The 16,325-nt window shown below is 35.3% G+C and overlaps 1 protein-coding gene across 2 annotated transcripts in view; it reads left to right on the forward strand.

Annotated features, from left to right (window-relative positions):
* The window catches only part of LOC110029558 (putative DNA glycosylase At3g47830), a 13,568-nt gene extending 5,076 nt beyond the window's left edge, over positions 1-8,492 (forward strand). The window contains exons 3-5 of one of the 2 annotated variants that reach the window (XM_020731916.1): positions 5,003-5,059; positions 5,153-5,306; positions 8,302-8,492. In XM_020731916.1, the coding sequence (XP_020587575.1) occupies positions 5,003-5,059; positions 5,153-5,306; positions 8,302-8,330 (240 nt within the window). In that variant the 3' untranslated portion in view covers positions 8,331-8,492. Of the gene's footprint in view, positions 1-5,002; positions 5,060-5,152; positions 5,307-7,088; positions 7,247-8,301 lie in introns of those variants that run through there. The other variant, XM_020731908.1, reaches the window with a different exon arrangement.
* The last annotated feature ends 7,833 nt before the right edge of the window (positions 8,493-16,325 follow it).

Here is a 16,325-nt window from a genome sequence, read left to right on the forward strand (position 1 = left end):
CGTGGAGGAAGATACGGCTTCGAACAATCGAGAGAGGTCGCGGAAGAGGCCAAGGAAAAAGGAAAAAGGCAATGTCACGGGTAGCGATCCATCAGGGTTAATGCGGAAAAAATAATCGCGAAACGCGGACCGCGGGGGTCAGCCCGTGGTACGCGTGTTTTAGAAAATCAAAAACGCGTTTTTAAATAATCTGTCAATAAGTGCGAACCAAACGGTATGGCGGCGTTTTCAAAACGCCACCCGCACTTATAAGCTTCTCCATACGGGCCCTTAATAAGCCCTAGGGGCTGTTTGGTTAGCTAAAAATGTAGTCTGCTGTATTTGTTTGTCAGATGAAAAAGGGTCTGGTGTAAAATTGAGGCGAATTTCAAATCCTGCAAGTAGTTCATTTTAAGTGTATTAGACATTCATCAGATTTGGGTGATTTTCAGATGTATTGTAAATGGTGGTGGTCACCGCACCCGCTGCAACCACCACGCCGACGCTCCTACCTACCACTGCCATTGGCCCTACCATAGCCGCTGCCAATAACCACTTCCATCCCTGCCATTGCCATCGACCACTATCACCGCTGCTGCCATCGCCATCGTCGCCTGCCGCCGCCACCCTTGGTCGTTGCCCCATCTAATCGCCACCGCTATTACTAGCTCCAACATAGCTTTCGTTGCAGTCATTGACAAATGTATTTTATCTTAAATTTTTTTTTTCAAATCAAATAAAAAAAATGTAAAGTTCTATATTTATTTTACACTAAATCAAACAATTTTAAAGTATTCTAAATATAAGATAAAAATTTTGCAAACCAAACAACATAAAGTGGCATTTACACTTTTGCACTATTATTTTTGGGCAAACCAAACAACCTCTAAATTAACCAGCAAAGGGATTGAAATGAGTTTTCATCAAAATTACAGGATTTAAAATGCCCAAGTTTTTTTTGGCAAGATTTAAGCTAGATCTTGCTTAAATTCAGATGTCAAACAACATGTTATGATTTATATTTAATTTATAAACTTTAATTATAGAAATTTCATGGCATCTAAGAACAGTGGCAAGGATTTGAGTTATTGATATGCTTGGATTTACTTAAAACTCTAGCATAAATGTGGCTTAAGAGGAGACCATCCTAAGGCATTGATTAGAAGAGGGTAACATGGTGATAAAATTTATCTAGGATGCAACTAGATGATTGACCTTCTCCCTGTGACAAGAGTGTAACACATTAAATTGTTGGGAAATGAGTTTAATTCCCATTTGTAGGCCTCGCTTGTCAAGAAGACTCGACTAAAGATTGAGAATTGATTATTGATATTGTAGATTGATTGGCCTACACTTAGATTTTGCCTGCTCAAAAGGAAGACAATTCAATAAAGTGAACATATTCTTCCTAAAATGAACACCTATGTTACTCTGTCAAATCTCAATGTCAACACGATAGGGCATAAGGCTAATTACTGATCAACATCCTAATCATGAATTCCTTTTTTTATAATTAGTTAAAACCTTTGAAGATCTTGATTAATTAACTTATCAATCCCATATTGTTCTAATTAATTATTTCCTTATAAAAACAAAAGGTCATGGTCATTTAAACACATGACACAATCTAGTTGAAGAATCCTTTGTCGTTGTTTCGTGTTACAATAATCAAAACACTCTTTGTTTGAAATTAATTGTTATCCTCTTGGTTAGAACCTCCATCACAACTGTCTTCTTGTTGAATTTCATAGTGGATGAACATCCTTAGGATCCTCGGTGATGAATTTTGTAGGAAGGTCGTTAGACATTGACTCTGATAATTTCTTTGTGAACCCCCGTGGCTGCAGTTTTAGCTCTTTAATTTTTGGTATTTCAACCTTTCATCTTCACTAAAAAGCAAAGCAAAGTGTTAGTACATGTCTACATAATAATTCCTTTATTAGGAGGACAAAGTTCTTTCTTCAGATTTAACATTATATTGAAAATTTTGTTGCAGATTCATATATTATCTAGAGCCATTCAACAGTTTGATATATCAAGGGGTGGTAGTTTCACTGATCCGACATTCCTAGTTGGTTATCCACATAATGAAGCATGAGCATACTACTGATTATTACCCTCTGTGGGGCAATTTGGTTATTGAGATCTGGATAAACGCTTGGTCAAATTTCTTTGTAGAAGGGTGATGTCCCTGAATTAAAAAGTGCACAACAAAAATAGACAAATTGGAAAGGGAAAACCCCTTTATGAAAGGACTTACGTAGAAACTCACTCTCGACAAAGCAAATGAAATCTGTGATGCTGATTGAGACTTATTTAAATATTAATTATTCAATAAATAGCCATTTAGGTGGTGTTTAACAATCTTTTATATTCAAAAAACTAGTTGTTGATTTATAAGACCTTCAAAGTCAAGGTATGTAATCAAGGAAGTCACTCTTTCAAGTGAACTAATGATCACTCCTTTACTTGAAATCAACTTATTAAACTAATGTGGCGGACTAAGAAACAAAAGAATGGATTAATGTAGGATTCAGATTTGAAAAAAGTTAATATGTTTTTTTATTTGTACTTCTCTTGTGTCACATTTAGAATTTCACAGTGTTCATTTTTTGGGGTTAAATGCTCATAATTAACATAAGAGATACTAGATCTTGCAATCGACCTTAAGTAGACAAAGTGATGACTTTATCATGAAATAGATAGTGAAATCCTTCTAGTAGCTATAATCACCGAATATTTTATAACCCTGCATTTTTTATTTTGCTGGCTAAAGCCATTGTGTACTTTTTTTTTTTTTGGTTGAAAATATTGATAAAGGCCGCACCTTTTTGAGGTGTTCAAGAAAGAGCATCCCATCAAAAGAAATTTAGGGTGGGGGCCAAGCGGCTTAATATATATCGAGATCAAGGCTAACAATAATGAAAAAATGTCCCCCTCCTTCCATATGAATGTAGCAGGATTTTAGCTCACATTAACTTAAAAATTATGCTTGGCTAAGCTGTTTTGGAGACTTACTGGCTAAGCTGCTTTTGAAAATGGTTCTCCTTTGAATAAACATATGAATTTATTTCAACTGATCTCATTGGAAATTATTTTTGAAGAAAAGAATCTCTATTCTTAAGCTTGTTGATCAATTATAGTGTACATAATAATTATGGACATGCCTATCATATTAGTGATTGACTGAACTAGGGAATCTAAGTGAGATCCTTGAGGTCAGCCAAATGCTACTAAATTTGTTCATTGGCGATGAGCTAGTGAGTTATTATTTGAGGTTGGAGGTATGATATTTCATAATAGTGTTGTGAGAAGCCTAGTTTCAGTTTAGTTGCTCTCCTTTTTTCCATCAATCTCAATGAAGCCACTAGTTTTGATGCTATAAAGTGCCAAGCTGGTGGTATAGTTTGAGGAATTTTTATTGAAATTGCAAAGATTTTAGTGAATTCTGAAAGAAGAATGAGGCATAATAAAAAGATTAGTGGGCAATCCAATCCCTTATTTAGACATAAGATTATATTATATTTTATCATCTATTTTTTTCTTTATTTAGTCATATTTATGAATTTTTATTATGATTAAAATTTTTGAAGCAAATAATGTGATACTATACATCCAAATGACAACGATCATGGGCCCTATTTGTAGTCAAAGATAGTTCAAAAGCTCTGAGTAATCCTGACTGAATCTCTTGTAGCCACTTATTATGTCATATGTAGGTAATTTCTTCTAAGGAGTAACTGATGTCACATTTGGAATGTATAGTTAGCTTTTATTCTCTTTTGTGAACATCATCTTGCGTCATATTCTTCTAAGGGAAACAAAGTTGGTCTAATCTCTATTCTCTATTGTTTTCCCATCTATCTCTTTGTAACAGATTAAAAGTTGGTCTAATCCCCTGTCCCTTCTCTCCCCATGTCAATGTTCTACTCTTTGTAACAGATTAAAAGTTGGTCTAATCCCCTGCCCCTTCTCTCCCCATGTCAATTTCACTGAATCTTGGACTCCGATAATGTGATATTTTACTCTTAAATATAGTTTTTTTAGGGCCTAATTAATAGTCATTAATGCGTGATGCGAAGATGCCAAAGGCGTGGGTCCTAATTGAGTCTCTTTAACCACTTGTTGCATCAACTTGAGTTCTCTTTGGTGTACATGATCACGTCATCAAAGCCTCTTGGGCAACCCAACCTAGTCTTCATCAAGGATATTGCTATGATGTATCTATCTCCAACGTGATTCTTTAACTATGTTGAGATAGCCATATAGTACCAATAGTATGAGTGCAAAGTATGATGATATTTTCTTGCTTTGATGCTCATAGCACAAATAAAGTGCATTTGGGTTAACTGAAGCACTAATATACTATTGAGAAAACACTACAATGCATATATGCAATAACCTATATGGAAATCTATCACGCAAACTAAAGAAACTTGAAAGATTTACATACATACCGCTTGATTCCTATGTATTTACATTTCTATCACCTAAATTTTGCTTCTATTTATATATTTAGTATTTCTTATGCGTGAAAAAGATGTATTTCATTTTTTAAAAGGTAAAGTACATATAAATGTCAAAAATAGAGTTTAATTGTTAGATATATAAATACATAAGAATTGAGTTGTATTAAATGCCCCAAAAAAATACTTATGGCATATTCAATCAAATATTAACAACAAATAGCAATACAAGGCGGCAAGCAAGTTAAATTTTAACTAATAAGCCGACTTTATACATTTTTTATCATTTTATTTATTTTTAATTTTTCAATTTGTACATTAAAACTCGGGGTTATATTCAACTGTATCTGGAACTGGATAAGAAAGTAAATGAACAAATTTGAACAAGACTCTAATTTTGAAATTTATAGGCTGTCTGAGAAAATCTTCAGCACATGGATTCGACATAAATGTGACATTTGCTTGTATTGAATTTATTTTTCATAGCAAGTGGTGTACTTATTACATTTTGGACACACCAGCTTATGATTTAGCCATTTCTGATAAAATAATAACAGGTGGCATGTGTTCTTATGTTCCATCTTCAGCAAGAAGATTTCCCTGTGGATACCCACGTGAGTGGATTTTACCATAATTTATACTAATTTTTTTTATTTTTCCTAATATAGATTAAAATGAAAAAAAAAAAATTTCAAAAATTTTTGCAGGTTTTTCGAATCACAAAATCTATTGGTTGGGTGCCCATGAAGGCAGACAGAGAGAAGGCATATCTTCACCTTAATAAGAGGATCCCCAATGAGTTGAAGTTTGATTTGAATTGTCTGCTGGTAAGCCATGGAAAGATATGCCACAGATGTGCCGGTAAGGGAGGTTCTTATGCTTCTTGTCCTTTGAAAATTTATTTTATCATGTAGCATTGAATGTTATTTACAACAATAACAACAAGAAGTTTTACATCACATAAGTCAAATCTAAAACATCTCCTAACAGGGTCCCAGATGTCCTACATTTAATGTGACCAAACTATCCAAGATGACTCTCTCCATTTTTGTCTTCCACTGGAGCTACTCCAACTCTTGCACTGATATATTCATTTCGCATTTTGTCTCTAAATGTAAAGTCACTCGTCCACCTGAGCATTCTCGTCTTAACTACACTTAATTTTATACTTCCCTTTTACAGGGCAATATTTTGTACCATAAAGCATTGCACTTCTCGCCACCATCTTATAAAATTTTATTTTTAAGTCTAAGCTGTTCATTTCTATCACACAAAAGGCTCGATGCATTCCTCCATTTCAGTCATCCAACTTGAATTCTACTATTAACATCTCCATCTATATTACCCTCACTTTTAATCATTTAATCACCCATTGTTACAATTTCACCACTAGATCTATTATTATTAAAATTACATTTCATGTATTCTTTTTTTGTTCTACTCAAATGAAAGCTTTTAGACTGTAAAGTTGACCTTTATAATTCAAGTTTTTTTCTGATCACTCTCTCCCTTCTTATCCACATGAAGAATATCATCGGTGAAAAGCATTACACCAACGTGTATCCTCTTAATGTCCATCAAGTACATTCCTAACTAAAGTAAATCAATATAGCCTTAAAGTTGATATCTCATGTAATCCAATGGAAATAAAAAAAATACTTTGCCAATCCTCCTTTTGTTTGAACACCAATGACATTCTAGTATGTGTATCCTCAATGACTTGAATATAAGAAATATCAATATCTTTCTTTTCTACAACTCTTCAAATTATTTCTCTTTGAAATATGCCATAGTTTTTTTTTTAAATCAATAAAAATTATATGTAGATCCTCCTTCTCTCTATCATTATCCATCAAACGTTTCAATAAATGTTTAGCTTACATAATAAATTTTGCCCGACATGAATCCAAGCTGATTTCGAGAATTTTTTACATCACACCTCAACTCATGTTCAATTCATCTCTTCCATATATCATAACTTTAGTGTATGACACATTTATTTAATTTTTCTATAATTTGCACTTTTTTATCGTATATATTATTAAAAATAGAAACCAATGAACCCTTCTTTCTTCGCTCATCAAACATCCTATTAGCTTTTAAAAGAATATTAAAAAGTTTTAAAAGCTAAAAAATTTCTCAACTTGTAAGCGAAGATTAAAATGAAAAGTTTTGTTGTTATTTAAAATTTTAAGATTACTAAAATTAATTCTATTTTCACCATCATCATTAACCAGTAATTTATAAAATAATGGTGTATTTACATGCATACCACACAATTCTTAAATATTTACATATCTAACATCCAAACTTTTACATTTTCATTCTTTACGGTCAAATCTTTGACATACACCAAAGATGTCACCATCTTTAACTTTTTAAAAATAAAATAATCTTTTCATGCATATATTTTTAATATGAAAATGTTATAGCAACAATTAAACTTTAGGTGTTAGATATGTAAATTCATAAGAATTGTGATATGAAAACGAGAGATAGAGAGACTTACATTTCCTCCTTTGAAGTCATAGATGGAACGAGTTTATTATAAATAAATAAATAAATAATATTTTGTTTGAAGCTCGTATTAGCTCAGATATCAGCCAATAATATGAGCCCAGCCATGTATGCCTTGTTTTTCAGGAATGAGTGGGAAGATCTGTTTGTGCAACTACTCCATTGTTGATTTATGTGGATTCATAGATATCTTTATAGAGTTTAGGATGATGATTCCATCGATGCTAATGCTATGGTTAGTCATTGTCCAAATAAGAAAATTTTTATTAATATAATAGACCCAAATAAATAAATATGCTCACTGTTGCTAAAGTGCTAAATGTATGTAGATTAGGATTCTTTCTAACTCATAAATATTTGAAAATAGATTTATATGGTTTCATGTTGATGGTGTTTGTATAATCTATTCAAGACCCTCCTAATGAGACAAATTATAATCCCCATCAAATCCCAAAAACTAATAAGATCATCTCTAAATTTTTATGTATTTACATATTAAACATGTAATTTTTTGTGGATGAATGATATATTTCATTTCTAAAAGTCAAAATAGTGTTATTAACTTCTTTATCATGCTTTCGGTTGTCCACATTTTAAGCACATATTTTCCTACATATTCTATACGAAAGTACAATTATACAAAATTAATCTCTATTATTATTATTTTTTTTTGCGACTTAAGGGTCTGTTTGAGGCAGCAGCTGCTTATTAATAAGCGGTTGATAAGTTGTCGATAAGCTGTTAAAAAAATTTGTGGTGGCTCTTACATTTTTTTTTGTTTTTTTTGGAAAAGCTTAACCGCAACTAGAAAGCGACTAGGCATGAATGATGTGAAAATATTAATTTCATCGTTTTGAAAATGCAACATTTTGAATAGGATGCCAAAACACACTTTACCCAAATGGGCTCGGGTGCATTTGAAATGCAATGCATCAAATAAGTTACCCCAAAAAGGCCCTAAATCTTGCCTTTAAAGGGTTATTTAGGGCGTCGTCTTCAATACTATGTTTTATAGATGAATGAAATACTTGTGTTTTATTATTAAATTTATTTATTATTGGTAAAAGCTTAAATATCAAAATTTCGGCATCAGATATGTAAGTAAATGCATTGTGGGAAGTATGCAGATTTCCCATAAAGATATTATAGATAAGAGTTGTAGACCTGAAGAGTACTTTGATGACTGATGCCCATTTTGTTCCTTAAAGCTCTATGATTATAATGAATATTTTCTGCCATGTGGTAGCAGAATAAAATTCATCAAAATATCAAAAATAATTTAAAAAGTAATTGGTTGCTTTATGATGTGGGTCCCAACTGAACAACCATCACTTGCAAGTTCCTTGGCCTGTTTATCTAAATGATTGAAGGTGATGACTTTGTTTCTCCTGTGACCTGATGCTGTTGATTTTAGAAGAAGATATATTCTGATGTGATCATTATTATATTTCTGCCTGCCTCAGCTCCCACCTGTAATATTCTACTGTTTTTATAACTGGTTCTGTTCATATGTAAACTCAGCTTCCATTGTACCGTTATCCAATCACAATATAACTAGTTTTCTTTTTTGAGTAACATATAAGGCTGTCAAAAAAGCTCGTTGTTCGCGAACAACTGGTGTTGGGCTCATTTGTTAAGTAAACAAGCCGAACACGAACAGCTCTTTGTTCTCTCGTGTTCGACTCGTTTTAACTCGAAATAAAAAAAATAATATAATTATTAATATATATATATATATATTTAAGTTTAAAACATAAGAGCTTGTGTGGTAATGTAGTTATATACCTTTTTTCACATATATTTGGTTCATGCTTGAATTCAACACTTTACATTTATTTTTTCCAATTAATTTTAATGAGCCAATTTCGAGTTGAACACAAGTCGAACGTGAATAAGAATATTTAAATCAAGTCGAACACGAATACAATCTTCACGAGCCAATTTCAAACACGAGCCAAATTCAAACTCAAGCAATTTCGAATAAGCCTAACATGAGCCAAGCCTGAGCTCGCTCAAGCTCTGCTCGTCTACAGCCCTAGTTGTTAAAGTGGTGGAACCTGGTCCACATAATCAATTATGACAAATTGATTATTCCTTAATTTTTTTTAATCTTCATTGTTGGATTACCTCCTATGGATCCTGCCAAAGTCTCCCGTCTCTCTCCACGCGATCCCGCCTCTCTCCACGCGGTCCCGCCATCACTCACGCGGAAACGAGTTTCCTTATTTAGCTTTTTTTTTGCTTCTTATATAAGGGCCAAGCAAATCTCTACCAAAACCCCTCTACAACCCACAGCTGGGAAAAGAAGAAAAGAAAAGTCTTTTTCTTCCTTGGATTCTTGTGCAAGGTGACTCACGGGATTCCCTTTGTTTTACCTTTTTCTTTTGGTTGTAACTCATTTAGAGAGAGAGGGGTGAGGAGAGAGAGAGGAAGAGTGAGGTTTTCTTGTAAACGTGGAGACACTCGATAGTATAATTCATCGAAGTAATAAAATCTTCTGCAACTCAGTAGATGTAAACAAAATTGTCGAACAACATAAATTTGTGTGACGCCTTTTTCTAGTATGTTTTTCTCGTCCCAATTTTTTTTTTCATTTTTCGTCGTCATTTTTTTACAACAACTGATATCAGAGCCACGGTTCAGGATATAAGGAAGACGTTGGTTGGAGACGAAGTAAAGGTTTCGGGGATCGAGAAGTTTGATGGCACGGATTTTGGTTACTGGAGGATGCAGATAGAGGAATACATCTGGGAAGAAATTTCATCTTCTATTACTGGGAAAATGACCGGAGAATATGGAAGAGACACTGATTGGAATCTGTTGGATTGACAAGTTATGAGGGTTATTCGATTAACCCAGTCGAGATTCGTTGCCCACAACATCATCAAAGAGAGGACGACTGCAACTCTAATGACAGCCTTATCAAGTATGTATGAAAAGTCATCCGTGAATAACAAGGTGCACTTTATGAAAAAGTTATTCGACCTTAAGATAGCGGAAGATGTGTCTGTCGTCCCTACACCTGAATGATTTCAATACTATCTCAAATCAATTATCGTCTGTTCAAATTAATTTTGATGATGAGAAACGTGCGTTGATACTGTTGGCGTTATTGCCAAATAACTAGGAAGCTATGAGGATGACAGTTAGCAACTCTGCATGTAAAATTAAGCTGAAATATGATGATATTCGTGATTTAATTTTGGCTTCAGGAGGTGCGCGAGAAAGATTCTAGTGATGCCTCGGGTTCGAGTTCAGCACTGAATGTTGATTCCAGAGGGAGATCACATGAAACAAAGGAAGGTCAAAATCAAAACACAAAAACAAGAGCAATTCAAAGCCTGGTCAGCAAGCAACATGCTGTAATTGTGGCAAAACTGACCACATAAAAAACTGCAAAAATTCTAAGAAGACGGAGAACGTCAGTCTAATGCTATAACTGAAAAAGTGCAGGATGCACTATTGCTTGCAGTTCGCAGCTCTGTTGAAGATTGGATATTGGACTCAGGGGCTTCTTTCCATACATCTTTCCACCTAAAGTTAATGTGAAACTATGTTGCAGGTGACTTTAGGAATGTGTATTTGACTGATAGAGAAGCTTTGAATGTGGTGGGGATGAGAGACGTTGATATTGCACTCCCTAACAAGAACAAATATAATCTGCAAAAGGTCAGACACATTCCTGAACTGAAGAAGAACCTCATTTCTTTTGGGTAGCTAGATGAGGGTGGTCATTCAATATTGTTCTCTGATAACACCTGGAAGGTTACCAAAAGAGCACTGATACCGGCTCGGGGTAAGAAGACCGGTACGCTATATATGATTACTGGTTTAATTAATAGTGTTGATACTACAGTTGCAGAGAGCACAACAGACATGTGACATTGTAGGCTCAAACACATGAGTTAGAGAGGTATGAAAGAGCTTCAGTCCATAGACAAGCTGTCAGAGCTGAAGACAGTTGATCTTGAGAGAGGTATGAAAGAGCTTCAGTCCAGAGACAAGCTGTCAGAGCTGAAGACAGTTGATCTTGGCATGTGTGAAAGTTGCATTATGGGGAACCCGAAGAAGGTCAACTTCTTGAAAGGTGGCAGTGTCAAAGACAGGAAAACTAGAACTTGCACACACTGATGTGTGGGGACCTTCCCCAGTGACATCTCTTGGAGGCTCTCGCTACTATGTCACGTTCATAGATGACCGCAACTGAAATGTATGAGTTTACTTTCTGAAGCATAAATCTGACGTCTTTGTTGTGTTCAAAACTTGGAAGACCATAGTTGAGACAGAGACAGATCTAAAACTGAAATGTTTAAGGTATGATAATGGCTAAGGTATGACAATGGCGGTGAGTACATCGATGGTGGGTTCAAGGAGTATTGTGCAGCTCAGGGTATTAGAATGAAGAAGACTATTCTGGGGATACCACAACAAATTGGAATTGTAGAGCGTATGAACAGGACCATCAATGAGCATGTCAGGAGCATGAGATTGCATGTCGGACTACCACCAACTTTCTGAGCAGATGCGGTCAGCATTGCAGTTTACTTGATCAACAGAGGGTCATCCGTCTCATTAGACTATGAATTACCTGAGGAATTCTGGAGCGGCAAAGAGGCCAAACTTTCTAATGTTAAAACTTTTGGTTGTTTTTCTTATGTTCTAAACAATCTTGATGCTCGTAACAAACTTGAGGCTAAATGAAAGAAATGTTATTTTATTGGCTTTGGTGACGAAACATTTGGTTATCGTTTCTGGGATGATCATGATCGAAAGATTATCAGAAACAAAAATGTGATCTTTAATGAGAAGATGATGTACAAAGACAAAACTTGTACAAATTATGAAGCAACTCCTCAAGAATCGGAGCTCATGAGGTTTGACGATCTACCAGATGTCACAGCACAGGGTGGAGAAGTGAATGACGATGAGAATGGGTCTGGGGCACCCATTCTTATTATTCCGCAGTCAGTTTCAGAGTCATCCACTACCCCAGCAACCGTTCGCAAGTCAATCCGGAGCAGGCATTCACCACAACATTACTCACCAACTCTGAACTACATCTTGCTGACAGATAATGGAGAACCACAGAGCTATAAAGAAACATTGACAAAGAAAAATTCTAGCTAGTGGGAGCTGGCCATGAAGGAGAAGATGGATTCCCTGTTGGGAAATCATAAATGGGAGCTAACAGAACTTCCACTATGGAAGAAGACATTGCATAATAAGTGAGTATACCAGGTGAAAACTGAGTTTGATGACAATAAAAGTTAAAAGACTTTCAGCAGAGGTAGAGTATTGATTACTTCGAGATTTTTTCTCCTGTGGTAAAGCTCACAACCATTAGGATGACACTAGATATGGTTGTCACCAAAGATCTATTTATGGAGAAATTAGATGTAAAGACAACTTTTCTTCATGGAGAACTTGAAAAAAACATCTACATGCGCCAACCTGGTTCGTGGTACTAGGAAAATAAGATTCAGTTTGCATACTGAAGAATAACCTGTATGGCCTGAAACAAGCTCCTAGACAGTGGTACAAGGAGTTTGATAAATTCATGTTCAATGCATGGTACAACAGATGTCAGGCAAATCACTGTTGATATGCCAGACACTTTGACAACTCTTATATCATCATACTATTGTACGTGGATGATGTGCTTATTGCAGGGGACAACATTGATGAGATCAATAATCTGAAGAAGCAGATGTCATAGCACTTTGCAATGAAGGATTTGGAAGCGGCAAAAAAAATCCTTGGCATGAGGATTATCAGCGACAGAGTCAAGGGCGCGTTGAGGCATTCACAAACTGAATATGTGAAAAAGGTAGTCAACATGTGCAATATGGATCAGGCCAAACCAGTTGACACACTTTTGGGCAGTCACTTCAAACTCAGCAAAAATCAGTTACCCAAGTCAAATGAGGAACAAGACCACATGACTAAGGTTCCTTACGCTTCAACGATTGGTTCACTTATGTATGCTAAGGTCTGCACCAGACCGGACATTGCCCATACAGTGGGAGTTGTAAGCAGATACACGAGTAATCCATGGAAGGAACATTGGGAAGTTGTGAAGTGGATCTTGAGATACCTAAGAGGCTCTTCAAAAACCTGCTTGTGTTTCTTAGGAAAGAGTCTGGAGGTATATAGTTATGTTGATGTAGATTTAGCTGGAGACATTGACAGTAGGAAGAGTACTACATGTTATGTTTATACTTTTGGTGGTACTACAGTGTCATTAGGCTCAAATCTACGGAAGACAGTTTCTTTGTCCACTACAGAAGCTGAGCATGTTGCAATATCAGAAGCTGCTAAGAAGATGATATGGCTGCAAAGTTTCTTGGAGGAATTGGGTAAGGAGGTTCAAAAGGGCACTCTCTACAGTGATTGTTAGAGAGTCATATTCCTCGCTAGAAATCCAGCATTTCAATCCAGGACCATGCACATTCGGATCAGATATCACTTTATTCGATCATTGTTAGATAACAGACAGTTGCTACTTGAGAAAATTTGTGGAAGCAGGAACCCTACTGATATGTTTACCAAGGGTGTTACACTTGAGAAACTGAAGTTGAGCTCGACTTCAATTGGTTTTCTAGCTTGAAGACAGGGCCTTCAGTGCAGAGGTGGAGGATATAACGTTTGAGTAAAAGGGCGGTACAACTAATAGATAGTGCAGTCTATGTCCCGGTCTCTAAGTAGAAGAATTGTTAAAGTGATGGAGTCTGATCCACATTATCAATTATAAAAAATTAATTACTCCTTCCTTTTTTTTAATCTTCATCGCATGGATTACCTCCTATGGATCCCGCCTCTCTCCACGCGGACTCGCCATCTCTCACGCGTAAATGAGTTTCTTTATTTAGCTTTTTTGCTTCTCATCTAAAGGCTAAGCAAATCTCTACCAAAACCACTACCCAGCCCACAGCAGGGAAAGGAAGAAAAGAAAAGTTTTTTTTTTTCCTTGGATTCTTGTTCTAGGTGGTTACGTGATTTCCTTTTTTTTTTTTGTTGTAACTCACATTTAGAGAGAGAGGTGGGGGAGGAGAGAGAGAGGAAGAGAGACAAAAAAGATAGAGATTTTCTTATAAACGTCGAGGCGTTCGACGTTCTACGGTGTAATTTATCGAAGTAAGAAAATCCTCTGTAACACCGTGGACGTATGCAAAATTTCCGAACCACGTAAATTTATGTCGCCTTTTTCTAGTGTATTCTTCTCGTCTCAATTTTTTTTTTCATTTTTCGTCGTCATTTTTTTCACAACACTAGTAACATATCAACATGGTAGGAATCCTTCTTGGGGAAGCATAGTTCCTCTATCCATCAGCTATCTATGTTACTGTCTCAGAACTTAATGTGTGGCATACTTTCTTCCTGCACCATGAATTAGAAAACAGGTGTTTTATGGTTCAATAAAGCACAATTCTTAAAGTTTTTGTTTAAAATAATGTCACATGGGGAGGGTAAAGGAGACGATAAGTGGTTCTGGCTGTTTGGTTTTGAGTCAATGACGGCCATGGAAAAACCTGTGAGAGGCGGGCGGGATGAAGAATCTGGTGAGGAGAAGAGGATTGTATGCCAGTTCTGCTTGAAAATTTTCCCAAACTCACAGGTAGTAGGAGGTCATTAGATGCACGTAAGAAGGAGAGGATAAAGAAGAGGTTGGAGTTAGAGGCAAGGAAGGTCAGCATCAACTGCTACCTTCAGCCTCTTATTAGGATCCATGGTTCAGAATGCAACTGTGTTGTACCATGGTTCTATGAACCAGACTCATCTGAGTCAAAGCTCTTCGAGTCTGCAAGAAGCTTTTAAACAGGGATTTTTACACCATTCAAGGCGACTTCAGCTTGAGCTCATCAGGGTTTCATGTGTTTTGGGCAACGTGTAGCCAAATAGCCATAAGAATAGCTGGTCTGTGATTATGAAGCTAGGGGTAGGTACAAGAATCAGATCTAGGGACATGAGACTTTGGTCACATTCTTACTGACTTATTGGCGTGAGATTGCTTTGAGTATAAATATAATGATACACTTGATGAGATGTGACATTTCTTTTCAGTGAGCTGAAATCTATCAAAAGTTTAACTCTCGACAAATTGTTGCAAATGATAGATATAATTTGCTTTCAAGTACTTATATGATTTAATTTTGAATTTGTATGTTTTGATTTATTTGCTTTAAGTCCTTACATTGATTTTAATTTGAATGTCTTGATTTATTATTTTGAAAAATTGATTTGAAAATTTATTTAGAAGCTCCCCAGTTGGATTTCAAGCAAAATGATATCATCGGGTATTTTATAAGAATCGTGTTGATTTTACATCTTACTTATAAAAGACAAGACACACGATTGACACGTTGACTGAATTTTAACATTTGCTAACTCTGTCTTCCTTATAAAGATCAGGTTCATGGTTTATATCATTTAAGTTTATTCAAATACTCTTGTGAACTTAATTTTGAAAATAAATCACTCCAATTGAAATGTTTTATCAACTCGATCATCATATGAAATATAAATATTTAAAACACTTGTGTTTATAATTTATCTGTAATTTATCAATTTAATATATTTACAATATTAGTCTTGTTAATTCCAATTCCTAACAAGAAGTATCGAATTATGTGACTTTGACTTACAAGATTTATACTTATTATTTGGACATATTATTGAGAAATTAGGGCAAAGAAAGCGCAATAATCATCAAAATCAAGAAGAAAAATATAGAGATTTAATGAGGTTTGGCGATTTGCCTACTTCTTTGGGAGTTCTTTAGATTTCACGAAAAAAGAGTACACATCCTCTATAGAGTTACAATACAATACAATATATATATATATATATATAATCCTGGCGTACAATATGAAATTACAAAATTATCCAGATACCATATCGAGAGGGCATATCCATTTCCCAACCCACATAACGAAACTCCCCCCGATTGAACAGATGTTTTCGCTCCACTCCAACATCTGCCCCTTATCTGGTATATGAGTCATACCTAACACGTTTTGAAAGTAATAAACTCATCAACTCTAATCCTGGGCAGAATCCAACTGGTTGTATGAAATTTACAACATTTCCCTATAAACAAGACTGCCCAAATGAGCGCTTGTATATTTTAATAGTGTTGACTTTGATTTCAAAATATAAATTTCGTAACTTTAGATAAGTGTAGAGTTTTTTAGGAGGAAATTTATTTATTTTTCCAAATGCGAGTAATTTAAGTGAAAATTTCATTTGGACATGCGCAGCACTTTTAGGCCATTTCAGTTTAAAACACTTTGGCGGTGCACGCCCAATTAACTTTATAGTTAATTTTGAACTAGCCCGCTCAAATGAAGCACTGCACAACAATGC

The sequence above is a fragment of the Phalaenopsis equestris genome, unplaced genomic scaffold (genome assembly GCF_001263595.1).
Source record: "Phalaenopsis equestris unplaced genomic scaffold, ASM126359v1 Scaffold000002, whole genome shotgun sequence".
Classification (NCBI taxonomy): Eukaryota; Viridiplantae; Streptophyta; class Magnoliopsida; order Asparagales; family Orchidaceae; genus Phalaenopsis; species Phalaenopsis equestris.